Raw genomic sequence first — 27,783 nt, 5'->3', positions numbered from 1 at the left:
TTGGAAAACGGATTTACTTTAGGGTGTAGAGGTTCGATAAGAAGGGATTTTTCGAAACTCGAATTCTAAGGGGGTGAAACCACCCCTCAAATATTAGAATATTATTTATTTAAAAACCGGTGAGTTTTTCGGGAAAACTCTTAAACACGTATATTTTATTTTGTTGTTTTACATATTTTAAGATTTTTTAAAATTTATACAAGGTGTTTCATAAAATATGGCCATTGAGTAATCACGATTCTGCTTAAACTGCTTGACGTTCAAAGCTGATTTTTGGTAAACGGATTGACTGTGGGGTGTAGAGGTTCGATAAGGAGGGGTTTCTCGAACCTCAAATTCCAAGAGGGTGAAAACGCCTCTCAAATAATCTATACTAATATATAACATTCTTAAATGACTCACTGATTAATCACGATCCTGCTCAAACCACTAAACGTAAGAAGCCCAATTTTGGCATACAGATTGATTCTAGGGTGTAGTAGTTCGATAAGAAGGGATTTTTCGAAATCCCAGTTCCAAGGGGGTGAAACCACCCCTCAAGTATTACCATATTTTTTATTTAAAAAACGATCAAGTGTCCGAAAAACGCTCGAACACGTATATTTTATTTTGTTTTTTACATATTTTAAGATTTTTTAAAAATATATACAGGGTGTTTCGAAAAATCTGGTCATTGATTAATCACGATCCTACTTAAAGCGCTTGACGTAAAAAGCTGATTTTTGGAAAACGGATTGACTTTAGGGTGTAGAGGTTCGATAAGAAGGGATTTTTCGAAACTCTAATTCTAAGGGGGTGAAACCACCCCTCAAATATTAGAATATTTTTTATTTAAAAACCGGTGAGTTTTTCGGAAAAACTCTTAAACACGTATATTTTATTTTGTTGTTTTACATATTTTAAGATTTTTTAAAAATTTATACAGGGTGTTTCATAAAATATGACCATTGAGTAATCACGATTCTGCTTAAACTGCTTGACGTTTAAAGCTGATTTTGGCAAACGGATTGACTGTGGGGTGTAGAGGTTCGATAAGGAGGGGTTTCTCGAATCTCAAATTCCAAGAAGAAAACGCTCCTCAAATATTACAATATTTGTTATTTAAAAAACGGTTAGTCTTTCGGGGAAACGCTTGGACACGTATAATTTAATTTGTTTTTTTACATATTTTTAAATTTTTTAAAAAATCATACAGGGTGTTCCAAAAAGTTGGGTAATTGATTAACCACGCTTCTGCTCCAGTTTGTATGTTAATGGAAATTCTTGCTTTGCTTTATCATATCACCACTACAAATTATTAATTCGACGCGAACGAAGTCGCGGCTATATGCTAGTCATAGTATAGTATAGTAGTATGGACAAAAAATATCATACGATCGAAAAAACGGCGTCATACACGTCTGGGAATGACAATCAATGATAATTTTGGCGTGGTCAAGCCCTAGACCTCACTACATGGCCCGTATACGTCTTTATTTTTTAATGGCCTTAGGAAGGTTGTAATTTATTTTTATATTGAGTAAAAATTATTTTTAAATGGTGTGTTTAATAAAATTCGAGAAAAAATATTTTTTGAAAATAGATTTGTGTATCTGCAAACAACTGCTTATCCTTTTTTAAATACCGGGTGCGTCTCAAAAGTAGCTCACCCCTATAACATTTTTATTTTTTCACATAAAAAAACGAGATTTGGTATGTTAGTATATGACATAAATTAGGATTGATTGACGTATTCAATTGTTTTTGGCCACTTCCTGTTTCACCGGAAATGACTACATCTTTTGATTGTTAAATGACACCCTCGGTATTTTTTTACTTTATTCGATAGAAAATGACATTCTGAATAGAATGACATTATATATGCCAACTTTTGACATTCTCACTCTGTTAAAAACACTAATTTTTAATCAAGGAGCCTTGGAAAATAGATTTTGGTCGTCTAATGTTTTTAGTGTCTTGTCCTGGCCAGTTAGAAAATGCTCAAATCGTATTTTTAATCATATCTCAGTTTTTTCAAATGGAACGAGGGTGGCTCATTAGCATATTTGAAAAAAGCATTTTTTTAGGAATAAGTTGATACCACGCACTTGATATTTCGAGTCAAATTTTCGTTACGAACCGAATTTATAATTTTAAATAAACTATATGCGAAAATGTCAAAAGTTGACATATGATATGTCATTCTATTCAGAGTGTCATTTTCTATCGAATAAAGTAAAAAAATATCCAGCATGCCATTTAAAAATCAAAAGTTGTAGTCATTTCCGGTTAAACAGGAAGTGGCCGAAAAGAATTGAACACGTCAATCAATCCAAATTTATGTCATATACTAACATACCAAATCTCGTTTTTTTAATTGAAAAATTAAAAAAGTTAAAGGGGTGAGCCACTTTTGAGACGCACCCGGTATATCTATAATTAATGTTCATTTTGACAACTTTTATGTCAATTTTTAATAAATATTGACCTCATTGGACACACTTGCGTCTATCGAAATATCCCATGACTTGTCGGATCGACTTTAAATGCAGCATGTGTTAACAATAAATATACGTTCAAAAAAAGGCGTCATTGTGACCTTTAGGTTTGTTGTGGACAATTGTTTTGATAGTGTCTGTAGAATCCGGGCTTACCTATATACACATTTTTTAAAAATTGACAAATAAAACTTGTAAAAAATTAGTATTTAAATGAAAAAAAAATAGTATCTACTAAGCCAAATGTTTTTTTTAAATATACATCTTACCTTGAATTCCTTCCCCTAGGAGATGCAAGACCTTGTCGTTGGTGGGGAAGCTCCTGGTCAGGTGCTGGGGGGAATCCCCCCTAGCACTTGGCTTGGTCTAAGAAGCATCTCACTCATCGTCTTGTCCCTAACTGTAGTGTCGTGGCCAGGGAATTGCACCAAGACATATAACGATACCGGGCGGGGCTACGGACAGCCTCAACCTTGGGGCACCGGGGGACACCCCATTGTATTTTACCCCTTACTTCTACATGCGGCGCTCTGTAGAAGTGGACCGACTGTCCCTAGCGACTCATAGGAACACTATGAGATCTGGTAATAATAGTAATAAAAACATCACCGGTGAAGCTGTGCGGAAACCCCCTAGCGACACTGAGAACAGTAACAATGAAAGTTCCAAGGGGCCAAACCCTTCGTTTTATTCTCCAAGATTCTTTGGTAAGTGATTGGAGCTTTTCAGGGCCAAACCCAAAGAGAACTACAGGAGAGGTGGCTGACACTTGCGTGAGACCATCCTCCGCAAGTGGCATACAAGCTACCACCTCCTCCAAGGGTCGGAAGCCTACCTCCTACCTCTAAACCCAACAGGCGACACAAGCTACCGTTTCGTCTACCCGGCCTGGGTCGTAGCTCCTCGACTGTGAGGGACACGGGTCTCCGTAGGAAGTCCTGGGACTGTATGATGAGTTATAACTCAAGAAAGGGGGACACAATAGATCTCTAAGGTCGCAGAGATTAACCCCCCTCCCACTTATTCTAATTCTACCTTGAAATCATTGAATTAGTTTCTAGTATTTTTATATACCGGGTGTGTTTCAAAAGTAGCTTCTTCCCTATAACTTTTTCATTTTTTCAGATAAATTGATTGACGTATTCAATTAGTTTCGATTGTTTTCTGTTTTACCGGAAATGACTACAACTTTTGACTTTTAATTGGCATCCTCGATATTTTTATATTTTATTTGATTGAAAATGTCATTTCAACTTTTGACATTTTCAATTAAAAAAAGTAGTATTTTAAATTTCAGTCAGAGGGCCATGGCTGTGTTAAAACCACTAATTTTTAATCAAGGAGCCTTGCAAAAATACATTTGATATTCTCAATGACTGAAGAATCCAAGGACAAATAACACCCGAGAGCAAATTGTGACGATGTCACCAAACAGTGCCGTGGCACATATTTTTCTTAACCTAGCTGTTTGAAGCAATATTTATATTTTTTGATAATTGTTTTGACTATGCCTATGGTGTATCATCCTAATTAGTGACGAAAAAAACGTATTAAAATGTTAACAATAGGTACAAAACTAGTATCGACGTATAGCACATATCAAGTACACATAGATGTTAATTGAAATTGAAGAATAATTATCGAATTCAATAAGAAAATGCTATAAAGTTGCAGTGGACTGTTTATTTACCTATGAAACGTAACTCCGGCTCTTTCTTATCGCTTCTGCTTTTACACTTAAAAGCTGAACAACTATTCACCATTGTAATAAAGTTTATACAAAGTTTACTACATACAAACTATTAAAAATCGCTAAAATTGTAGCTGGTGACCAAATGATGACTCATTGTTTGCCACCAAAAGAAAGGTCTCTAAAGTCACAAATTCTGCTGCAGCCCGTATAGGGGCGTTACATGTCCTTATATTCTTTAGTCATTGGATATTCTATAATGTTTTTCCTAACGTTACCTACCAGCAGTGGCGGATACAGTTAAATATTAGACTTTTGGGTTAAATATGGCTCCCCAAAAAGCATATTCTACTTTACTTTTTATTTAGCCCCACGCCCCACCCTAAAATAAATTCCTGTGCACGCTTCTGCCTACCAGGTTAAAAGATGCCCCAATCTTATTTTTAATCATAAGTCATTTTTTTTTAAATGCATCGAGTGTGGCTCAACAGCATATTTGGAAAAAGCGTTTTTTTAACGAATAATTTAATACCACACACTTGATATTTCGAGTGAAATTGTTGTTATGACCACAGCCATTACACTCCATATTGAAACGTTAATGTCAAAATTAAAAAAGTACTGATGATACGATTAAAAAACAGTAAGTAACCAAAAATAATAGAACACGTCAATCAATTCTGATTTATGTCATATACTAACATACCAAATACCAAATCTCATTTTTTACCTGAAAAAACAAAAAGTTAAAGATGTGAGCCACTTCTCAAAACCACCCGGTATAAGGGTTCCATTATTATGACTAAGGATAGATAAATTACTAAGAAAAACGTCATGTAGATTGCAACAGAAAAAACTTTTATTAAAAATTCTTATACCTACTATATCACAATAAAAAATATAACAGCCGAAAACACTAGGAACTAGGAATGCCTATGATTCAGTTCTTTGAGAAATTCCATTGCTATGGTATCAGTTGTACGACATTGTAGAGTATTTAGAATGTCGGCATCTAGTAAAAAGATAAAAAGAAAAATTATAGGTGCAAAAGTTTTTTTTTTCAATAATATAGATATTCACCTAGTTTATCTGGTCGTAATAACAATATTTTTACTGGATCTGTATCGCGCATTCTTTCTGTCATACTCGGTATCTGAGCAAATCTTAAAAAACCTTCTCCAACATATTCAGTCTTGTATAAAAGCACTTTGTGTTTTACTGTGAATAATATCAAAGCATCTCGTGTGCATCTGTTCATCTGTTCAGGAGTTAAATTTCTGCAACAAATTAAAAAAAATGTTTTTGTTGGTCCACGCAATTCAGAATACCCTGTTTACAGATCAAAGCATAAATCAAAAGCCTTGGCAAATTAAAATCGTATATAAATATTTAGACATTAACTTGTTATAGATAAAGCTGTCCACAGACCAGCATTACTGTGTGTCATGCTTGTCCGTCATGCATGTTTGTCATACATGTATAACCTATATGCTATATGTACAGGCTACCCTGTATGTGTATGTCATTGGTGAATATAACGTTTACCATAAATATGTATGACAATCAAGTATGCTAGTTTGTGGGTAGTATAAGAAATGTTAATTTTATTATTTACATTGTAAAACTCTGATCAAAGGATGGTTTCGAATTTTGATGCACTCGAGTTTTCGTCTTCAAGTTCTGATCAGTACCAGCAAATTTGTGAGCAGGTAGTAGATTAATTGTAACAAATGGTCTAATGGTATCTAAAAAAATGTCGTTATGTACTTACACTTATTATTAAGGTTTTATGATCTATATACTACCGTTAGAATTGACAGCCATTAAGATTCTGACACTGAGAACTTTAATAATCAGTCTGTTACCATCAAATTTACATTTAACAAATAACTCTCCATGCGATGACTCGGTAAATGTCTCGTAATATTCGTTAATTTTTAAGTTAACCTGTAATTTTTTTTTACTTAAAACAATATTATAATGTATATTACATACTTTGAATAAAAATGTTAAGGAAGGAGCAGAATTTGTTTAATTGGACTTTTTTTGTTTAAGTGCAGTTGTTGATACCGGCACCGATCTTGCCGCTGTGTGTGAAAGCGCTCTTATAGTTAAAACTTACCAGTGAAAATTATATTTTTGACTGACATCTATGGGGGCACGCTCCACAAATAGGATTTTTTTTTGCAATTCGATTTATCACAATATCTTTCTAGATTTACTATCTCCAACTGACATAAATAATAAAAGCTCGGAAAAGCACAATAAATCCACAAAATTAGTTAATTGTTTTATTTAAATGTCAAACAGAACTGTCAAATATGGGGGTTCATAATGCCGATTCTGTCTCTTAATGCATGAATACATGATAGCATTATATTTCTTCCTTAGTATATTTATTCAAAGTCTCAAATTAAACAAAAGAAATAGAAATATGTTAATGATCGCACCTTGAAGCCAACATAAATTGCGTGCATGACGTCACTTCAGGGCTACAAGGAATGTAGATTGTAGTAAAAGTAAAGTAAAGTAAAGATTTGAAGCTAACATCTCTTTTTGCTGCCAGGGCTAATCTGGACGGGGCCTACTTTATTTACGCGGAATCCGAACCGCTGACCTCGGCCATATCATGGTCAATGGCCTATCGTCTTGACAAGTGTTTAAATCGACTCTTACTCAAGAGATATCCGATCGCATCCGGCCTCGAACCGGCGTGAATGTGTCGATAGATTTTACACTTTTGATTTTTTGATTGATTTTACACACCAACAGCACGATACAGAGTTTCGAACCGGTCACCCGTCCATCCACTAGTATCGCCTTACGTCGCTTAACTTCGATGTTCTAATGGGAACCGGTGTTTCGACGTAGCTGGGCCTTTGCCTAGAGATACAAAGATTCGGTTTATACATTACTGTACTTCTTTCTCACTAGTCAGTCGAAACTACTTTCTGCGTACTGTACTACTGTATTATGAAACCAAAGATGCTACGCACAGATTTACCCTAGCCTCATTAGTTTAGTTTCTGAAATACAGGGCGAAATTGAAAAATGGGAACCGGTGTTGCGATGTAGCTGGGCCGTTGCCCAGATTACAGTAAAGATCTGTATTCCGGAAAGTTCAGCAGCATATTCTGCAGATAAAAATAAGTAAAAAATTTCGTATAAATGTATGTCCTAAATGCTTAGTTTCGGAGATACAGGGTGTAGAAGTTTCATTTTTATTTCGATTTTTTCCAAATAACTTCTAAAGTAACGTCAATATTTGGATGAAAATTGGTGTCTGAGATTTTTTTGACATAAGAAATTTGATTTTGGTGTTAATATGACTCCTATTTGTAGGGGGCGCCACCTACATGTATTTTAACTGTTTTGAAGAGTAATAACTTTTCGTCCGTACCTGTATAAAACTACTGAGTGAAAAAAATATACATTTCCGTGATTTTTTACGTAAAAAATATCTCTTGGTAGAAATCGCTACGAGGAACCGTTCTCAAGATATTTAGAATGGGAAGAGCTAATACATGTCATTATTGACAAAAATAAACATGTTGAGTAGATAGTTTTTTTTTTTGACTAAAATGATAAATTTGGGAACTTTTTATTTTTTTAATTTAATCATAAATTTTTCTTCGAAAAAATGATGATAAAATAGTTTCTGTTTCATCATCAAACTTTTGGCACCAAAACATTTACGATTTCAGTGTAATAACTATTTAGTCAAGATGTTTAATTTATGTCAATGATGACTGATAATTTCGATTCCAATTATCTCGAGAACCATTACTCGTAGCGATTTTTACAAAGAGACTTTTTTTACGTAAAAAAGTTCGTAAATGTATATTTTTTTCCTCGGTAGTTTTATACAGGTACGGACGAAAAGTTATTACTCTTCAAACCAGTTAAAAAATATGTAGGTGGCGCCCTCTACAAGTAGGAGTCTTTGAATAAGAAGACTAAGGAAGGAGCATAATGCTATCCATGTATTCATGTATTGTGGGCGGAAAAGCCACCATAAAAGCTCTCTAGGGTGGGGATCCTTGACAGTTCTGTTTGACGATTCATTTGACACATTTGAATTTGATTTGAAATTTTGTGGATTTGTCAGTCTTTACGGAGCTTACTTTATGTTATTTATTATTTATTCTACTACTGATAGTTGTATAAAGGTAGTAAATCTAGATGGAAATTGTGGCAGAACTTAAATTAACAGTGACACTATCGCGATTTATCGAAAAAAGTCTCTAAAATAGTTGGTTGTGTAGCGTGCGGTAGATCTCGGCAAAAATTGAGTGAAATAATGGAACAACTTTTCGCTAGTAAGTGACTATATAATATACATACGTGTAGTAAACCGATCATTTATGAAATTCACTTAAATTAACTAAATTATATATTTTTCTTGCATTTTAGCTTTTATTTATTACTTGTCAAAGATTAGATGTCAAAAGAATTTAGATACGTTAATTTGACTTACTTGCTTCAGTAGCGTATCGGATGTTTGTGGTAATAAACACTTATTATAACTTATCTATTTTTATTAGAATTATATATTTTTATAACAATTTTAATAACTACCAACATTTATTCACAACGTAAAATAAAACAACAAATTATTGAATCTACCCCACGTCTACCCTACATCATAGTTTTACATTTTTTAAATAAAATTAGAACGACACTGATAAACCGGAATTTAAGTCGGCCATATTTGAGGCCCATCGCGGTGTACCTAAGATTTTTGATATGCTCCTTCCTTAGTCTTCTTATTCAAAGGTAGGAGTCATATTAACATCAAAATCAAATTTCTCATGTCAAAAAACTCCCAGACATCAATTTTCATTCAAATATTGACGTTACTTCATAAATTATTTGGAAAATTTCGAAATAAAAATGAAACTTCTACACCCTGTATCTCCGAAACTAAGCATTTTAGGACATACATTTATACGAACTTTTTTACTTATTTTTATCTGCAGAATATGCTGCCGAAGTTTCCGGAATACAGTTCGGACCACCCTGTATGGTAGTCTAATGATACTTACTCGATGTATCAGTTCTTCTGTTTCTGATCCAAAATTACTCAAAAGTATCTTCGTTTGCTTTGTTTTATCACTGTTCGAAATATCTTTATACTTTTTGAAAAAATACAATACATCGTTCAGAGTATTTTCTAGATTAATATAATACGATGACGGTTTATTTTTCTAAAAAATTAATTTGTTCAAACGCACTATATATTATTTAATTTATCTAAAAACATCATTATTTGTTTTAAACTTAAGAAGAGTATAAATAATATGTATCAGACTTAAGATATACCTACCTAGTTTATATTGATAAACACTTACGTTTTTATTGTCATGGATTACTTCCTCGATAGCATTCAAGAGTGATTCCCCTGTTTTTTCAATAATTTCATTAAAATAATTTGAAGACACTTCTTTTTGAAGACAGATTAATAATGACAGATTATCGTCTATGTACAATATAATGATATCTGTGTTCGAAATGTCTAGTTCTCGTGTGCTGGAATTATCAGATAATAACTGTTTCATTACTGATTTCATCTAAAAAAATTAAAGATTATAATTACGAAAAAATGTCCAAAAGTTAGGCATAGCCATTGTAATTGTGTACACAAATTCAAGTTAAAATAACTTTATTATATCTATAACACGAGGTTATCAAAAATAGAATTAGAGCAACTAGAAAGAATGGGACTATTATCTCTATTCATATTGTCTTTACATTATTTGTTTATCTTTATAATTACATAAATAACCAATGGCCTGTAGTTTGATACATGTTTGATTAATTTTAAATTATTAACTTCTATTTCTATCTGTTTCCTCAGGTGCCCGGTGGCGTAGAGGTACAGGGTGGGTCAAATTCGACGCTTTTAAATGGAAACACCCTGTTCTATAGGAGATAGACAAAAACTAATATCGGTGTCTGGAGCTCAATTTTCATCAAAAACATGATGGTGAAAACCGCACATCAATATCTGTTACCGTTTCGGAGTTACGGGGTGTTTTTCAAAAATGTGCATTTTTAACAAATCGCTGTAACTTTTTTGCTATGGAAAATTTTGTATTTCTATGAAAACATTTCCAAAGCACCTTCTTACGTAGAATTTAATGGTTTAAGTATAATTTTTTAAAAATTAATAATTTAAGAGTTATCAACAGAAAAACTGATTTATTGTTTGAGACACCCTCTATATTTTTAATTAACTTAAAAGAATTTAAAATTACCTTTCCAAAAATATAGCACACTTGATATTTTGTTATAATCCCCTTCGAAATACAGAGTTTTTAAAAGTTCGCCACTTTTAACTAGTAGGCTTTGGACTCCTTATTGATGATATGCCCTTAATGGAACTCGAAAACATATTTTTCCAGCAAGACGACGCACCGCCTCTGAACGCTGAAGATATCAGCAAATTTTTGCAGCCAATTTCAAGAATAATTGAATAGCTAACCAAGATCCCAGCCGTTGGCCGTCGAGGCCGCCTGACTTAGTGCCCATGGATCTAATCCTATGGATATATTTGCGGAAGAATAAAGGTTCCTTATTCTTCCGTATAATCTAGACAAGAATTAGAAATACTTAGCAGTTATGAGAGGGTATCTTTCACCCCCACTGAGTTAATGAATTCCGCGAGAAATGTTCAAAAACTGCACCGTCTGTCCATAACAGAAGACGGTCGATATGTCAAACCAAACCAAAACACCTGTAGCAAAATCTCATGTCTTGGTTTGCTATTTATTTTTATTGTTATTAGATATAGTTTATATGCGTTGATGTTGGTTAAATATATTTTAAATTGTTATAAAATTCTGCATCTCTCATAGGAAATATTATTTTCGTTTTAATTGATGCTCACAGCTAGAATTTTTTTTGCATTACAGCCGGTGCCGTGCAGAGCCTACTTATTTAAAGCGGGCGAATTTTTATATACTCTATATCTCGCAGAGGAATCGAGGAAAATATCAACTGTTGATAATTCTTAAATTATTAATTTAAAAAAAATTATACTTAAACCATTAAATTCGACGTAAAAAGGTGCTTTGGAAATGTTTTCATAAAAATACAAAATTTTCCATGGCAAAAAAGTTACAGCGATTTGTTAAAATTGCATATTTTTTAAAAACACCCCGTAACTCCGAAACGGTAACAGATATCGATATGCGGTTTTCACAATCATATTTTTGACAAAAATTGAGCTCCAGACACCGATATTAGTTTTTGTCTATCTCCTATAGAAAAGGGCGTTTCCATTTAAAAGCGTCGAATTTGACCCACCCTGTACAGCTCTTGTCTACCAATTCAAAGGTTGTGGGTTCGAATCCCACAGCCGGCATTATATGCTCTTTGAATTTCTAACTGGTCTTCTAATCTGTCCAAACTTATTTTTGATTACAATCCTTATATGATAATATCATAAATACCCTACGTTTCCAGTGAAAATATTTTATCTTATGGATTACTTAATAATTGCTATAATTTATAGCTATCGCTGTATTTACAGCCGCATTTAAGGCATTTTCATTAATAATAATATTAATAATTATTTAATAATATAATAATAATAGCTCCCGTATATAGCGGTTAACGCCTTGGGAGTAGCAAGGTACAGCTTGCCATACTAGAGCCGTTCGGTATACAAGGAAGGTAATGTGGCTAGCACTACGCTTCAACCGCCTATTATTACCTCGGGATTGTGAATCCCAAGTACTCATTTAAGGTTGAGTCGACCTAGGTACCCAAACTATTTTTATTTTAATAAAAATAGTCGGCTGATGAAATGCCGGGTGTGGGATTCGAACCCACTACCTTGAGATTGGTAGACGAGAGCCTGTACCTCTACGCCACCGGGCACCTATTTAATAATATACCTATAAAATAATGTATAAGTTTCATGGGTTTGTATTTTTTAAAAGTTATTAAAGTTTGAATTTGTGCATACACTTTGGTACGTGTTAATGATAATTTTACCTTTTCAGAGAAAGACTCTATCAAAAGCAATATTTTACTTTCGATAATACTGATCGTTTTTGCAACTATTTCAGACTTCTTTTCTCTAAATTTAAAAATTTTGGATGGATTTTCTGTCATAGACATAGCTTCGATTATGGAATCCAAACCAAAATCTTCGACAAAAGTACTTAAGAATTTCTTTAAATACTCAATATTGTTTATGATCAAACTCCAAGTGATAAAATCTGTTTCGAGTTGATCTGTTCTTCTGCGAATTACATCGATGTAATAAATTATTTCCTTACACACTATGTCCTAAAAGTCGATTATTTTTCAACAAATTGTTTATAAAATATAAACAAAATACTGCATAAAGCAGTGTAGTTTAAAAAAAACATGTACAGTACGTCTGTCAGTTCTGTAGCTACGGGGTATCCGTGAGAGGGGAAACGATATTCTCTTGATGTTTTTCGTAAAAAAATAGACGACGCGTCCAATCAATAAAAATTCAACAAATTTGCAAGTAGCCAATAAAATGAGTGGGCGGAGCGATTTGCGGTGACGCACTCGTCAAATCGACGTATAAAATATATTGCTGTTTATTTAAATGTTTTTTGTCCGCATTCCTTTCATAGGCACAGATCCAGCAGATGTACTGTAGATACTTACATCAATTATTTTTATGATAAAATGATATTTTTCCTTATAATCGGGCCAATTCAGTTCTTCCCATGCATTCCTAATCTAAAAGTAAAATTAGCATCATGGTAACTTACCATTTATATAGAAAAAAACCGGGTGCGTCTCAAAAGTGGCTCACCCCTATAACTTTTTTATTTTTTCAGATAAATAAACGAGATTTGGTATGTTAGTATATGACATAAATTAGGATTGATTGACGTATTCAATTGTTTTTGGTCACTTCCTGTTTCACCGGAAATGACTACAACTTTTGATTTTTAAATGGCACCCTCGGTATTTTTTTGCTTTATTCGATAGAAAATGACATTTTGAATAGAATGACACATCATTCATCAAGCGAGAATGTCAACTTTTGACATTCTTGCTTAATAAAAAATCGTATTTTAAAATTCAATCTAGAGTGCCATGGTTATGTTAAAAACACTAACCCTTAATCAAGGAGCCTTGGAAAAATAGATTTGATCATCTAATGCTTTTAGTGTCTTGTCCTGGCCAGTTAGAAAATGCTCAAATCGTATTTTTAATCATATCTCAATTTTTTCAAATGGAACGAGGGTGGCTCATTAGCATATTTGGAAAAAGCATTTTTTCACGAATAATTTGATACTACACACTTGGTATTTCGAGTCAAATTTTCGTAACGAACCGCAAGTTATAATTTCAAATAAACCATATGCGAAAATGTCAAAAGTTGACATATGATATGTCAGTGTATTCAGAGTGTTATTTTCTATCGAATAAAGTAAATTATGAGGCATATATGAGTGCAACAGATGCGCATATTTTAAAAATATGTGCTGCGCACAAGTTTCCACTTTTAAGAATCGCCCTGCCTTATAGCTATAAACATTTGCTTATGATATAATGATTAGGGAAGGAACTACCTTGTAAAATGTGTTGACAGTACTACCTGCTGACGAGCTATACTTTGGTGAGTTGCCACAAGGTTCTAAGTTATCTATTTCGATCGCTTTTTCAATTTGCATAAGAGCTGTATATGCGGAAGCGTCTAACCAATATATAACAGCCTGATGGAACCACTAAAAACGTTTTTTTGTTTGTTATTCAAAAATAATGGTTTTATACAGAATTCTAATACAGAGAAAAACGGCGAAAATGTATATTTTTTCGCTCAGTAGTTTTATACAAGTACGGACAATAAGTTATTACTCTTCAAAACAGTTAAAAAAAACATGTAGGTGACTTTTCATCCAAATACCGTATGATCGAAAAAAAATGGAGTCCAGTTGGCTCAGAAATGACGATCGATGACATTTCCCATATAATTTTACATATAAAATGACAGCGATCTTCATTTCATAGCCATCGCTGACGCCGTTTTTATTCGATCATACGGTATCAATGCTAGTTCAGAAATTATTTGGAAAAAATCAAAATAAAAATGAAAACTCTACATCCTGTATCTCCGAAACAAAGCATTTTAGGACATAACTTAATAAGAACTTTTTTACGTATTTTTATCTGTAGAATATGCTGCCAAAGTTTCCCGAATACAATTCGGACCACCCTGTATATACTTACTTCGTGAAAATTGACAGGTTTAAATTTCTCCTTGAACAATTCTTTTCCAAAATTAAAGAATTTTTGTATATTGAAGTACAGTCTAAGCAACAGGCTACCACCGGGTAGAGGGTCATCTATAATAGATTCTATCCTATTAGGAAGTTGATGAATATTGCAGCCTACATAATCCAACTTTTTGAAGTTGTTACTCAGCTCTCTAACTTTAGACTCAAATAATGCAGATATTCTGTCTTGGTAGAAAATGTACAGTTGTTTTGCATAATCGAATCGAACGTACCTATAAAGAACATATACAGGATGAAACAGCTAGTAGTCCAAAAAAGCCTCGTACCAATTCTCTTACTGACTTAGCTTATTTATAGATATACAAAGTGATTAAAATATATATCTTTATAATATACCGGGTGCGTCTCAAAAGTGACTCACTCCTATAACTTTTTATTTTTTCAGATAAAAAAACGATATTTTGTATGTTAGTATCTTTGAATAAGAAGACTAAGGAAGGAGCATAATGCTATCCATGTATTCATGCATGGTGGGCGGAAAAAGCACCATAAAAGCTCTCTAGGGTGGGGATCCTTGACAGTTCTGTTTGACGATTCATTTGACACATTTGAATTTGATTTGAAATTTTGTGGATTTGTCAGTCTTTAATAATCCCATTTTAATACATTTTTTAATCGCATTAGTCCCGCCACTGGCTTCTCAATGTCCGAACGAATTTTGCCATTCCCCACGTATCCCCTGCAATGAGCTGCTGATTCATCACGATAAATTTTCAATCTACATAAGCCGATTTAAATATATTTCGATGTATAATCACTTCATCACTATATGCGGGCGTGTGTGTACGTATTTGGCAATTTATCTAAAAAGGGCAGTTGTGGCCGGGGGGAGGATTTCAAACAGGATAATATATTTTGGAAGGAAGCCCGAATATTTCAGCTTTACGAGATTTTATTTTTATATTTTGATTATTTAAAGTCGTTGGTAGAGAGAGATTCATTATTTTCTTTGAACGTGGTAGACAATTATTTATTATGGTTACAAAATATGATTATTTTTTTTAATTTATACTTATGTTATGTTTATTTATGTTATTGTTATGACTCCTGCTTTTTTTATTTTAATGAACATTACATAAATTTATCAAAACCATAAGTAAATATTATAAGCAAATAAAAAACAATCATGCAGGGTGGTGCCTCTCAAACGACGCGGAGGCTCCAAGGAGGACGACAGTTTGTATTGAGATGAAATTTTGTGAGCATATATACAGGGTGTTTCAAAACAAATGCGAAAAACTTCAGTGGGTGATTCCTTGTTCAAAATAAAAGGCAGTTTGCGTCATAAACGTTTGGTCAAAAGTCAACCATTAGGGAGATGTCGCGGTATAAATATGGCGGAAAAATAATGTTTTTATTTTTTATCTTGAAAACGAAAAGAGATAGACTAATGAAATTTTATGGAAGCATTACTGTTATGAAAACACACTTTCTGGTAATGTTTTCACCTTTTTAAAATGAGTGGAAGGGGTTGAAATAAACTACCCCTATCATTCTAGTTAACGAAATTTAAAGAAAAATCTTATGAAACACACGCAAAGAAATTAATTTGGATAGTTTAGTTTATTTAGAAACTTCTTTATCTCTTGTATTTTTTTGATAAAACTCACCGATTTGAAATTAAAAAATAAAATGTAAAGCATTACATGTCAGGACAAAAACATTTTTAGATTAAGAATCTAGTGATAATAACGATAATGATAATAATCTAGATAATAACGTATTGCAGTAAAGTAATGTCAAATAAAATAATATTAGAAACATCCTAAAAAGTGACAGCGGCCGACTATATTTTTTCCTAAAAAAATTACAGCAGCCTACTAGATTCTTTATCTAAAAATGTTGTTTGTCCTGACATGTTTTACATTTAATTTTTTAATTTCAAATAGGTGAGTTTTATCAAAAAATCACAAGAGTTTTTGTATGTAGGTTTTTTTGGCCCCTTTTTCCACTACTCGTATTTTGTTTTTATTTTTTTTGTTTTTGTATGTGTTTCATAGGATTTTTCTTTAAATTTTGTTAACAAGAATGATAGGGGTAGTTTATTTCAACTCCTTCCACTCATTTTAAAAAAGTGAAAAAATTACCAGAAAGTGTGTTTTCATAACAGTAATGCTTCCATAACATTTCATTAGTCTATCTCTTTTCGTTTTCAAGATAAAAAATAAAAACATTATTTTACCGCCATCTTTGTACCGCGATATCTCTCTAATGGTTGACTTTTGACCCAACGTTTATAAAGCAAACTACCCTTTATTTTGAACAATGAATCACCCCCTGAAGTTTTTCGCATTTGTTTTGAAACACCCTGTATATTTTTTTTAAATTTCTAAAAAAATACCTGTAAAATAATTGTATTTTGAGACAATGTATTGTCTCTGATATTTCCAATAAACTCAAAACAAGTCGGGACTAAAATTCTAAGTGCTTGCCAAATTTTTTTCAGTTGCCTCTCATCTACTTCACTGTTTTGTAAAGTTTTCATAATTTTTTCGATTATGTCTGCAAAAACTGAAAAATTCAACGGACTTTTTATATGAATCTCTGTATAAACAATTAATGACACTAAATGCAAATCAAAGTGATTTAACATATTTTGAACTGAATGCTGTATCAAAAGTTCTTCAGCTTCATAACTGATTGTTCTACACCACCAGTAAGGAGCAATCTAAAATAATAAACAAAAAAAATATAGAGTCACAGTAAATATTTTTTGTGAGACCTCTGAGTGCTTCAGTTCATGCTCTAATAATAATTTTCTGAGCAGTTTGTGACGATTGAGTGCTAATTCTGTTGCTTTTCTATAACCGAATGATATTTCGATTTCAATAAAATTTTCCAGTACATTTTCTTTGTTCCTGCTTATTTTGTAATGGGTAACTGATGTAGATGTAAGTATTTCCTAAAAAAAAATAAAAAAAGACACAAATTAGAAATAAAAAAACAAGACCAAGACCAAGTAGGTATGCAAGACTCTTGCGCATTAACTTAACTAGCAATTCATCCTCACATACATTAAAATAAATTACATTGCATGTTCCTGGCCGTATTATATAGAATGATCGAAAAAAAAAACGACGTCCAGTTGGCTTGGAAAGGAACATCGATTACATTCCCCATATTATTTTACATATAAAATGACAGCGATCTTCGACCATTTCATAGCCATCGCCGACGCAGTTTTTTTTTCAATCATACGGGACCTAGAGTAGAACACAATCAGCTTTGCACAAAAACCGATACCGAAATCGTTTTATACAGGTTTTTTAATCTTCATATTATCATGAATCTATTTTTCTGTATCGATTGAAACCGGTCTCTCGGGACCGATTTAAACCGACCGCTACTGGATAGATAACCCTGTATATTTATAGACTTACATTCAGTAATAGCGTAGATTTTCCTATTAAATTTGAATCTTCCTTTTTATCGTTATCTCTGATCACTAATTCCAATGTATTAAATGGTTCTATATGAACAGGCCTTCAAAACAAAAATACATAATAATTTTTTTTTTAATTTTTAGAAATTACTATTATCCTTACTCACACAGAGTACTTTTCCCTTGTGTTTGTTAGCGAAAAAAAATATTCTTTTTGACCTTGTCCTGAAGACTCAAATTTTATATCAAGAGTCAAAGATAAATCATTTAAAATATCTTTTTTTTCGAAAAATTCGTCTACTTTATTGATTTCAAGTATTTCAACGTTCATAATCAATTGAGGTTTCTCCATTTCTTCCTCTGCACTCAAAAGTTCTTTATGATTATCATCAGTAATTTTAAAAACTTCCTTGATATATAAAAACAAATTCCTTTTATTAATCTTGGATCCAATTTGATTTATAATAACATATAACAGCTCCTGGTATAGTTCTTCAATCTAAAATATGTGTAAATGTTTAAAATAATAGCATTAATAGAATCATAGCCGTAGCTATATAGTAATAATATTACAGCTGTGCCTTGAAAGTCATATTCTTCCTCTAAATTATTCTTTGCTTGAGTTGGTTCAAAATATCCAACTGTTTGTCTAGAATTGTTTTCTTCCTGTAAAGTTTATAGGAATTTAATTAATATATTCATTTCTTCTCCTTTTAATATTGGTAGATAAAATTATTTAATTTAATGTAATGTCAATAGTACGTGGTACTTATTATCGGTTATCTTATAAATTGTAATTTTTTAATATTGAGTTTTACCTTTTCATCTTTCTTTGAATATATCTCTGGGATAGATTTTGTTTTATCTCTAGATTTTTGTGACCTAGAATTATTAAAATCACAATTAAGTATAATCCATAATCAAGGGTATAATAATATACTACACTCACCGGCACCGGCATGAAAAAAGGGCACCTTAAAATTTTCATATATTTTAAAGTTTTATACATTGTGTTCTAGTGGACCGATTTTGATGATTTTTTAAGCAATTTGTAGCTAAATTATTTTATTTTCTAGTGTATTTTTCTAAATTAAAAATGAAAATTGCCATCTGTCAATTATACAAGGGAAAACAAAATATGTATTGATATTTTGGTGAAAGTTTGAAACACCCTGTGGAGTACGTTAACAAAGCAAGGAACTTAAAAATAATTTTAACATCTAGATGTATATTTTGTCGATAGTTTGTTTTTTGATTCATGTCATTATCTTTTGCTTTTGAAAAAAACACTAACATTTTGGTCCTAGTCAAACAATAGAAAAATCATATTATTGTCTGTTGCAGTTACTCCAGTAGATATGGTTTTAAGTCCAAAAGTTGTTCTCTGCCATGATCAATTAAAGTAACAATAGCCGGTACTTCGATCAGTACTTAAAACCATTTTAACTAGAGTAAACGTCAATAAACAATAACAATATGACTTTTCAATGACAATGATTTAAAAATAAAACAATAAACACTGCAATAAGCAATGCTGAAATTACGTTAAAATTGTTCCTGTCTTATTCAAAAGCGAATAAATCCAATAAAAATAAAGCTATTGAGACGAATCATCGATCAAACTATCGAGAAAAGACGTATCTAAATGATAAAACTTTTAATTAAATTTTTAAATTTAACTAAATAATTAATTTTTAAATTCCTTGCTTGGTTAACGTATTCCACAGGGTGTTTCAAACTTTCACTAAAATGAAAATATCAAGATTTTGTTTACCCTTGTATAATTGACAGATGTAAACTTTCATTTTTAACTTTGAATAAGAAGACTAAGGAAGGAGCATAATGCTATCCATGCATTCATTGCATGGTGGGCGGAAAAAGCACTCTAGGGTGGGGATCCTTGACAGTTCTGTTCATGTTCTGTTTGACGATTCATTTGACACATTTGAATTTGATTTGAAATTTTGTGGATTTGTCAGTCTTTACGGAGCTTATTTTATGTTATTTATTATTTATTCTACTACTGATAGTTGTATAAAGGTAGTACATCTAGATGGAAATTGTGGCAGAACTTAAATTAACAGTGACACTATCGCGATTTATTGAAAAAGACTCTAAAATAGTTGGTTGTGTAGCGTGCGGTAGATCTCGGTAAAAATTGAGTGAAATAATGGAACAAACTTTTCGCTAGTAAGTGACTATATAATATACATACGTGTAGTAAACCGATCATTTATGAAATTCACTTAAATTAACTAAATTATATATTTTTCTTGCATTTTAGCTTTTATTTATTACTTGTCAAAGAATTTTGATACGTTAATTTGACTTACCTGCTTCAGTAGCGTATCGGATGTTTGTGTTAATAAATATTTATTATTACTTATCTATTTTTATTAGAATTATATATTTTTATAACAATTTTAATAACTACCAACATTTATTCACAACGTAAAACAAAACAACAAATTATTGAGTCTACCCAACATCATAGTTGTACATTTTTTAAATAAAATTAGAACGACACTGATAAACCGGAATTTAAGTCGGCCATATTTGAGGCCCATCGCGATGTACCTAAGATTTTTGATATGCTCCTTCCTTAGTCTTCTTATTCAAAGATTTTTAATTTAAAAAGAGACACTAAAAATTCAAATAAGTTAGCTACAAATTGCTTAAAAAATTATCAAAATCGGCCCATTAGAACAAAATATACATATAAACTTTAAAATACATAAAATTTTGGTGCCCGTTTTTCGTGTCGGTGAGTGTATTATAAAACTATATAACTATATTATTATAAACCTAAAGATTTATATTATAAACAACCCAGACATCAATTTCCACCCAATTGATATTTTCTCAATATCGACGTTTGTTCAGAACTTTGGATAAATTTTATATAAAAATGAAACTTCTACACCCTGTATCTCCAAAACGAAGCACTGTAGCTGGTTTACCATTCGAACCACCCTGTATATTTATTTTTTGATTTTCTGTTTCAGTGGCGTAATGTACAATATTATCGAAGAAAAAACGGCGTCAGCGTTGGCTACGAAATGAAGATCGCTGTCATTTTATATGTAAAATTATATGGAGAATGTTCATTTCCAAGCCAACTAGAGTTTTTTTTTCAATCATACGTTACTTTTTTCCATTCAAAGTTTATAAAACTTAAATTAAAGAAGTAGAAAAAACTACTTACCTTCTCTTGATAGTAAAATTTTTGAATTTCAAATTTCGAAAAACACTTTTTTTAGAACGGTCCTTCGATTTGTCATCAGCCATAAATAAAAATTTCCTTAAAACACAAAGTTTATTAAAAATAATGACTATACATAATGCTGTTGCTCTTAAACTTAGTACTTGCACGGCACATGAATGACTATTAGATAAGATTGCTAATCAGCTTGTAGAAATGTTTTTTAATTGTTTATCATGCGCAAAAGTAAATAGGCGTGTTAAATATCAAACAAACTGCTTTTTTAAAAAATAGGGATAAATTCAAAAGTCTGAGAACTTTCCAATATTAAATTTTAACTTTATTTACAATAAATAAAAACACGAAAGATTAATCTGTATGTATATTATGTATTAGGGTGCACAAAAAAAATCGTAACTAAAAAATTCTTTTTAGTTACCGTGAAAATATTGTTCAGGATGATTTCAAAAAAATTCTGGTAAAGTTTGAGCTCTTAATAATAATATACAGGGTGAGTTTCCTACGATGTTCTCTATGGGTATCTCGGAAACTACTGGAGATAGAGAGTCGGTTAAATGGGGAAAGAATTGCAGTTTTGTGGGGTCATAAATATGCGCCTTTCAGATTCCCCCTTCTCCCTCTACTGACACCTCTTAATTATAATATTAAAAGCTGAAACTATACCAGAATAATTTTTTCATCATCCTGAAGGATATTTTCACGGTAACTAAAAATTAAAAAAATACTTTTATTTTGGTGCGCCCTAATGTGTATGTATATATTATATATGTATAAAAAATTAACTCTCCTAGAACAATACCCTTTAAAATTATAAATACAAATGGATCTGTTTAAAATTCAGCGTAAAGAAGAATATAATAATCTCAGTTTATCAAAAATGTTTGGATTTTATTAATTTAGATACAATATTGGACAAAAAAACAACTTGGTAAAATGTGTTATACTGTTTGGGGCGGTTATATTATTAATAAAATAAGATTAATAAATTATTCGCATCACAAAAAACGTTTATTTTTAAATCGCTTAAAAGGTACTATCTCTTATCAGCATTTATAAATATTTGATAAAATGTGCTACAAAATTAAAATCAGACCTACTTTTAATCCTAATATTTAATCCTTTATCTTTTTTTTTTATTTTTTTGTCTTTCATAAACAAGTAATTTTAACTGATTTGATAGCTTAGTGTTACTGGTTCACCAATGATTTAATAATTTATATGATGGCATGAATTTGTTAAACATCATAATAATATATACAGTGTGTTTGAAAATATTCGCAATAACTGAGAAAGGATAATTTGTCAAGACTTTTCTTTCAATAATTTAATATTTTTTTACGAACGAGAATTCTTTGACCCACACTGTATATGATAAATTAAGAAATTTGTAAATCCCTAATAACTAAAAATACTTTCAAGATCACATAAGTTGAATTTATTTAATCATACTGTATATTTCATTATTTTATCATGCCGTTTTTATATACAGGGCTTTTAAAGTGCGCAACAAATGGAATCTCTATTACTATAGAGTTTTGTTATATAGTTTATGCTGAATTGCTTTAGCATACCTAATAAGAAAAGAAAAATCATTTTGACATATGACATGCAATGTTTTCAGTATATACAGGGTGGTCCGAACTGTATTCCGGAAACTTTGGCAGTATATTCTGCAGATAAAAATAAGTAAAAAAGTTTGTATAAATGTATGTCCTAAAATGCTTAGTTTCAGAGATACAGGGTGTTGAAGTTTCATTTTTATTTCGATTTTTTCTAAATAATTTCTGAAGTAACGTCAATATTTGGATGAAAATTGGTATCTGAAAGTTTTTTGACATGAGAAATTTGAATTTGATGTCAATATGACTCCTACTAGTAGAGGGCGCCACCTACATGTGTTTTAACTGTTTTGAAGCGTAATAACTTTTTATCCGTACCTGTATAAAACTACCGAGCGAAAAAATATACATCTCTGTGACTTTTTACGTAAAAAATATCTCTTTCTACAAATCGGTATGAGCAACCGTTTTTAAGATATTTAAAATGGAAATAGTAAATACATGTCATTATTGACAAAAAATAAACACGTTGAGTAGATAGTTATTTCACTGAAATACCTAATAAATTTGGGAAATATCAAATAATGATGATAAAACAATTTCTGTTGAACATATGTGCCAAAACATTTCAAATTTATGATTTGAGTCTAATAACTATTTAGTCAACATGTCAATGATGACAGGTATTGATAATTTCTATTCCACTCGTAGCGGTTTTTACCAAGAGACCTTTTTCTCGTAAAAAACGTCGTAAATGTATATTTTTTTACTCAGTAGTTTTATACAGGTATAGACGAAAAGTTATTACTCTTCAAACCAGTTAAGAAATATGTAGGTGGCGCCCTCTACTAGTAGGAGTCATATTGACATCAAAATCAAATTTCTCATGTCAAGAAACTCCCAGACATCAATTTTCATCCAAATATTGACGTTACTTCAGAAATTATTTGGAAAAAATCGAAATAAAAATGAAACTTCTACACCCAGTATCTCCGAAACTAAGCATTTTAGGACATACATTTATAAGAACTTTTTTACTTATTTTTATCTGCAGAATATGTTGCCGAAGTTTCCGGAATACAGTTCGGACCACCCTGTATAATATTTATGGGATATGTGCTCTTTACATATGGAAAAAGTGGGGTTAGGTGACAAAATATCGAAAAAAGTCAAAGAAAAAAGATATTCAGAATTTTATTTCGCGTCCATGTACCACCTTTCACAAGCATACCTGAGAAATCTTTCAAAAAATTCCAATAAAATTGATATATTTTGAAAGCCCCCCGTATATTTATAAAAGTCCGTGTATAAACTTAAAATCAATATGTGAACAACTCTTTGTCTTTTTCCAATATGTTTTCAACTAATCACATTCTCCGCATTTGCAATGAGAATTTACCATGATAGGTATCACATGACATACGTTAAAATTATTGGGTATTCTGAAGAAATTTCGCATCAACTTTTTGTTAAATAACTCAATACTAAAATCCCAGTTGTCGCAACCTGTATATAACAATAAAACTAAATGTCACTCTAATTTTGTCCGATACTGTACCTTTATTTCTTATAAAAATCCTAAGCATTCTTCTTTACTCTGAAGTTTAACACACAATAACAAAAAAAACTATTAAAAAATAACTAATATTATTAATAAAAAATGTAAATAAAACCATTTGGTTCAACTGGCCCCTTCTAACAAGTCAGCAACCGGATCTGACGCTGCTGGATCAGTGATGACGAACCAGCTAGGCACTTGCCACAGATGAAACACGCTTATTTCGATCTCTTTTTCCTTTTCTTTCAGCCGCGACAGATCTTTCTTCAGTTTGGAGTATCTTTCGTTGAGTTGGAGCAGTTGCTGACACAATGCTCTTTGCTGATCAATTGCTTCCTGTTGTCTGTTTTGTAAAGCGCTTACTTCGTATTCTCTCTCTAAAGAAAAAAAATTAATAAAATTAAATTTTTGCTGGTCGGACAATAACAAAAAAAAGAGACAAAAAATACAATTTAAAGAGAAATTAATAAAACATGACATAGCCATGATAACTTTGTAGCCTGCATTCCTCAAATATTTTGATAATGTGGGCCCAAGTTTTATGTTTCCCTTATTTATCTGTGAATTAAGCTGATAGACAATTATTACTACATAAATACCGCGTGATCGAAAAAAAACGGCGTCAACGATGGCTATGAAATGAACATCGCTGTCATTTTATATGGGAAATGTCATCGATCGTCATTTCCCAGCCAACTGGACGCCGTTTTTTTTTCGATCAAACGGTATATAAAGGACCTGTTATAGGGGCATAAAAACTGTAAATTTACTTACTTTGTACTAACTTTTCTAAATTGCACATTGCCTCGTATAGTGTGCAACTGGTATTTTCAGTCTCCTGTATAGTTTTGCTCTTGAAACTGGATCCATCCATGCTGGACTCGTCCAGTGATGTACTCACCTAAAAATTAAAAAAGAATAAATGAAAAACCAGAATACATGTTATTTTATTAACTTACTGTACTATATTCAGTTTGCACTGTTGTAGACGATTCTATATCGGATAATTCCCTATGGATATCTCCGGCTAAAGATGTCAAATGTTTCTTAGCTTGAAGATGTTCTCTTTTGTTATGCATGTTATGGAACCACTGGTCGCAGGTACGGCAATATAATTCTTCATTATCTTCCTCCTAAAATGCATTTGAAAATTTTAAAATCTAATTATTGTAAATCAAAATTTCAATGTTTTTGTTTGAAATATACAACGTTCAAGATTTTTTCTTATTATGTACATATCTGTTTGTTTATTTACATGCTTTCTAGATATTTTATTATCATCAAAGATATAACTTACATCAAAGTCATCTGTAGCATCCATATCACTCTCTGACAGCACATTATTCTGCAGTCTTTTTTTCCGTTTCTTATTCAAGTAAGATCTGTAAGCTCCTGACTGTCTATATTGCTTTAATTCATCACGATACCTACAAAAAATATTTTTAATACAACTTTCTAACTACTTTAATCAAATAAACCTTTTCTTATCCTCTTCTGCTTTTTCTAAGTAAGGTTTCTTCTGTTCTAAAGTCAGACTAGACCATCTATTACCTATAATTTTTGTAATTTCATAAAATGGTAATTTGCTATCTTTGAAGAAACCTCTTTGTTCGTTCAAATACAAATTATAACTAGTAGCTGGCGCTTTAGGAGGTAGATTCAGAAGTTCCGGTTTACGTTTTCTCCCTTTTGGCCAACCACCTCTGCCTTTTTTCTTTACAGGTACCTGGTGAGGTAACACACAGCCGTCATTTATTATGCTACTTTTGGTGGAGTCAGATTCTTCACTAGATTTATCTGTGCCTACAATCAAGTTAATTCATTGTTCTAATATTACAATATCCAACTATAATTGTACCTATGGGTCTTGTAATGCCTGTTAGCTGGACTTCATTGGGTAGGTTTGAAAACTTTGTAAATGAAGGATAAACAGTATTTGAACCACTAGTTGTGTATGTGCTATCACTACATTCACTAGAAAAGCCTCCGTCACTATCACAAATTCGTCCCATTGCGTTAGGGACAGTTCTATCTTTGCTGCAGACAACATTTTGTTGTATGATTAGTTGAGCAGCTACGTTTCTCAAGTCATCAACAGAAAGATTGAGATTAGACGATAATGCGTCATTTAGGGACATACAAACTAGCCTAAAAATAATTAAATAATCTGTAAATTCACTTTTCATTTACTTAATTCCTACCCTTTACTAGTTTCTACTAAAATTCCGTTTCTCAATAGATCGTTAGCTTCTTGATCGGGCTCAACGTCGGTTCCTGATAAATCGGAGATCTTTTCGATGGTAGGATCCATAATAAAATTTATCGCTAATAACGAATGAGCAGATAAGCACAAAACACAAACTACATGGTTGTTTAAATAAATGAAAAAATATTAAAATATTTTAATTCATGATTTCTGTTTGCCTCGGTATTCCAAGGTCATAAAAATACTCCAGCGCCATCTGTACAAATTTTTAATTTTTTTGACATGCTTAGACCATAGATAAGATGTTTCCATTTTATGTCACCTAAAACAACAGGGTGGTAAGGGTGGTGTTGAAAAATATTCTGGATATTTGAACTATTTTACCGCTCTGCGATCTGAAAACGAGTTTTGTCAAACGAGAAAATAATAAAGAATTGGTATGCCAAAGAATTATTTTAAAATGAAAATTTAATAACATCGAAACTAAAGAATAATCTTTTCTGGTAAAGGTGTGGATCCGGTGGCTGACCTTGAAGCCCATATTTGCTGCATTTGATCATCAATACTACGCAAGCGCACATCGTCGAGGTTGCCAAATTGCAGTTTATTTTCGAATTATTTGCAGTTGAAAAATTTTTTTTGAGTGTTAAACAATAATAATACAAATTCTATAATTAATTTTATAATTTCAGATTTATCTTGATATCCAAAATTAAGGAATGATATATAAAATTGAATATATAAAATTGTAATAATAATAAAACATTTATTTATACATATATTTACATTAGAATTAAAAATTATCATTTACTGATTTTATCTTAATGGTTTTAAACTTATTAGAATTATTTTATTTCTTTCAAGTTATTTCATTTCTAGTTATTTACAGGCAACAATAGTTTTGATCATAGAATAACTAACTGAATTTTGATTATATATATTGATGTATTGAAATACTACCATGACGAGTCTTATAGAACAATACACGTCAATGGGATATAGAGGTAACATTTTACCTATAATGTTACTAATATAATATACTTTGATTATAATTATGGAGTCTAAAAGGTTTGAAGCCCTCCATAATTATAATGTTGGTATCATAATTTCTTAAAAATATCAAGTTAGTGGATTAATAGCAATTTTAGACATATATTTTATCGAAGAGTTGTGGTGATAAGACTAAAATAAGCTTTATGTTTTATCTTTTTCTCTTTAGAAGGGAGATGGTTTGTGTTGTAGAATACTTTACAGTATTTAATAGCGTATACTTTGATATTCTTTTCTTAATTTACTGTAATTTCTTGTTTCCTATAATGCCAAATCTTGACAATATGGTGAAGGTTGAGTTTTGTGATCTTATTAGTTTTATCACAGATAACACATAATCTTT

General features: G+C 31.6%; 2 protein-coding genes across 4 annotated transcripts; both read right to left on the bottom strand.

The window, feature by feature from the left end:
- Window positions 1-5,006: 5,006 nt before the first annotated feature.
- Window positions 5,007-22,762, bottom strand: LOC115884455 (protein unc-13 homolog 4B-like). The gene is made up of 17 exons (XM_030903046.1): window positions 21,050-22,762; window positions 18,663-18,726; window positions 18,418-18,510; window positions 18,012-18,343; window positions 17,843-17,945; window positions 17,185-17,364; window positions 16,804-17,130; window positions 14,395-14,703; window positions 13,737-13,892; window positions 12,820-12,894; window positions 12,169-12,465; window positions 9,519-9,737; window positions 9,213-9,374; window positions 5,973-6,114; window positions 5,783-5,912; window positions 5,248-5,444; window positions 5,007-5,179 (listed from the first exon to the last, which is right to left on the bottom strand). The coding sequence occupies exons 1-17, from the start codon at window positions 21,130-21,132 to the stop codon at window positions 5,091-5,093; spliced, it is 2,958 nt and encodes a 985-aa protein (XP_030758906.1). The 5' UTR covers window positions 21,133-22,762; the 3' UTR covers window positions 5,007-5,090.
- Window positions 22,763-23,662: 900 nt separating this feature from the next.
- On the bottom strand, window positions 23,663-26,634 carry LOC115884448 (high mobility group B protein 13-like). Of its 3 annotated transcripts, none has more exons than XM_030903037.1 (7): window positions 26,386-26,634; window positions 26,043-26,332; window positions 25,663-25,981; window positions 25,482-25,611; window positions 25,144-25,317; window positions 24,959-25,085; window positions 23,663-24,561 (listed from the first exon to the last, which is right to left on the bottom strand). In XM_030903037.1, exons 1-7 carry the CDS (start codon window positions 26,493-26,495, stop codon window positions 24,308-24,310), a joined length of 1,404 nt encoding a protein of 467 aa, XP_030758897.1. In that variant the 5' UTR covers window positions 26,496-26,634; the 3' UTR covers window positions 23,663-24,307. The 3 variants fall into 3 exon arrangements, with proteins under 3 accessions (XP_030758897.1, XP_030758896.1, XP_030758898.1); XM_030903036.1 differs by having other exon boundaries at window positions 23,664-24,561; window positions 25,663-25,987; XM_030903038.1 differs by having other exon boundaries at window positions 23,664-24,561; window positions 25,663-25,987; window positions 26,393-26,634.
- Between the last annotated feature and the right edge of the window lie 1,149 nt (window positions 26,635-27,783).

The sequence above is a fragment of the Sitophilus oryzae genome, unplaced genomic scaffold (genome assembly GCF_002938485.1).
Source record: "Sitophilus oryzae breed Bouriz unplaced genomic scaffold, Soryzae_2.0 scaffold_249_pilon_pilon, whole genome shotgun sequence".
NCBI classification, from domain to species: Eukaryota; Metazoa; Arthropoda; class Insecta; order Coleoptera; family Curculionidae; genus Sitophilus; species Sitophilus oryzae.
Note: the sequence above shows the minus strand (reverse complement) of the source record. Positions and strands in the feature narration are given on the sequence as shown.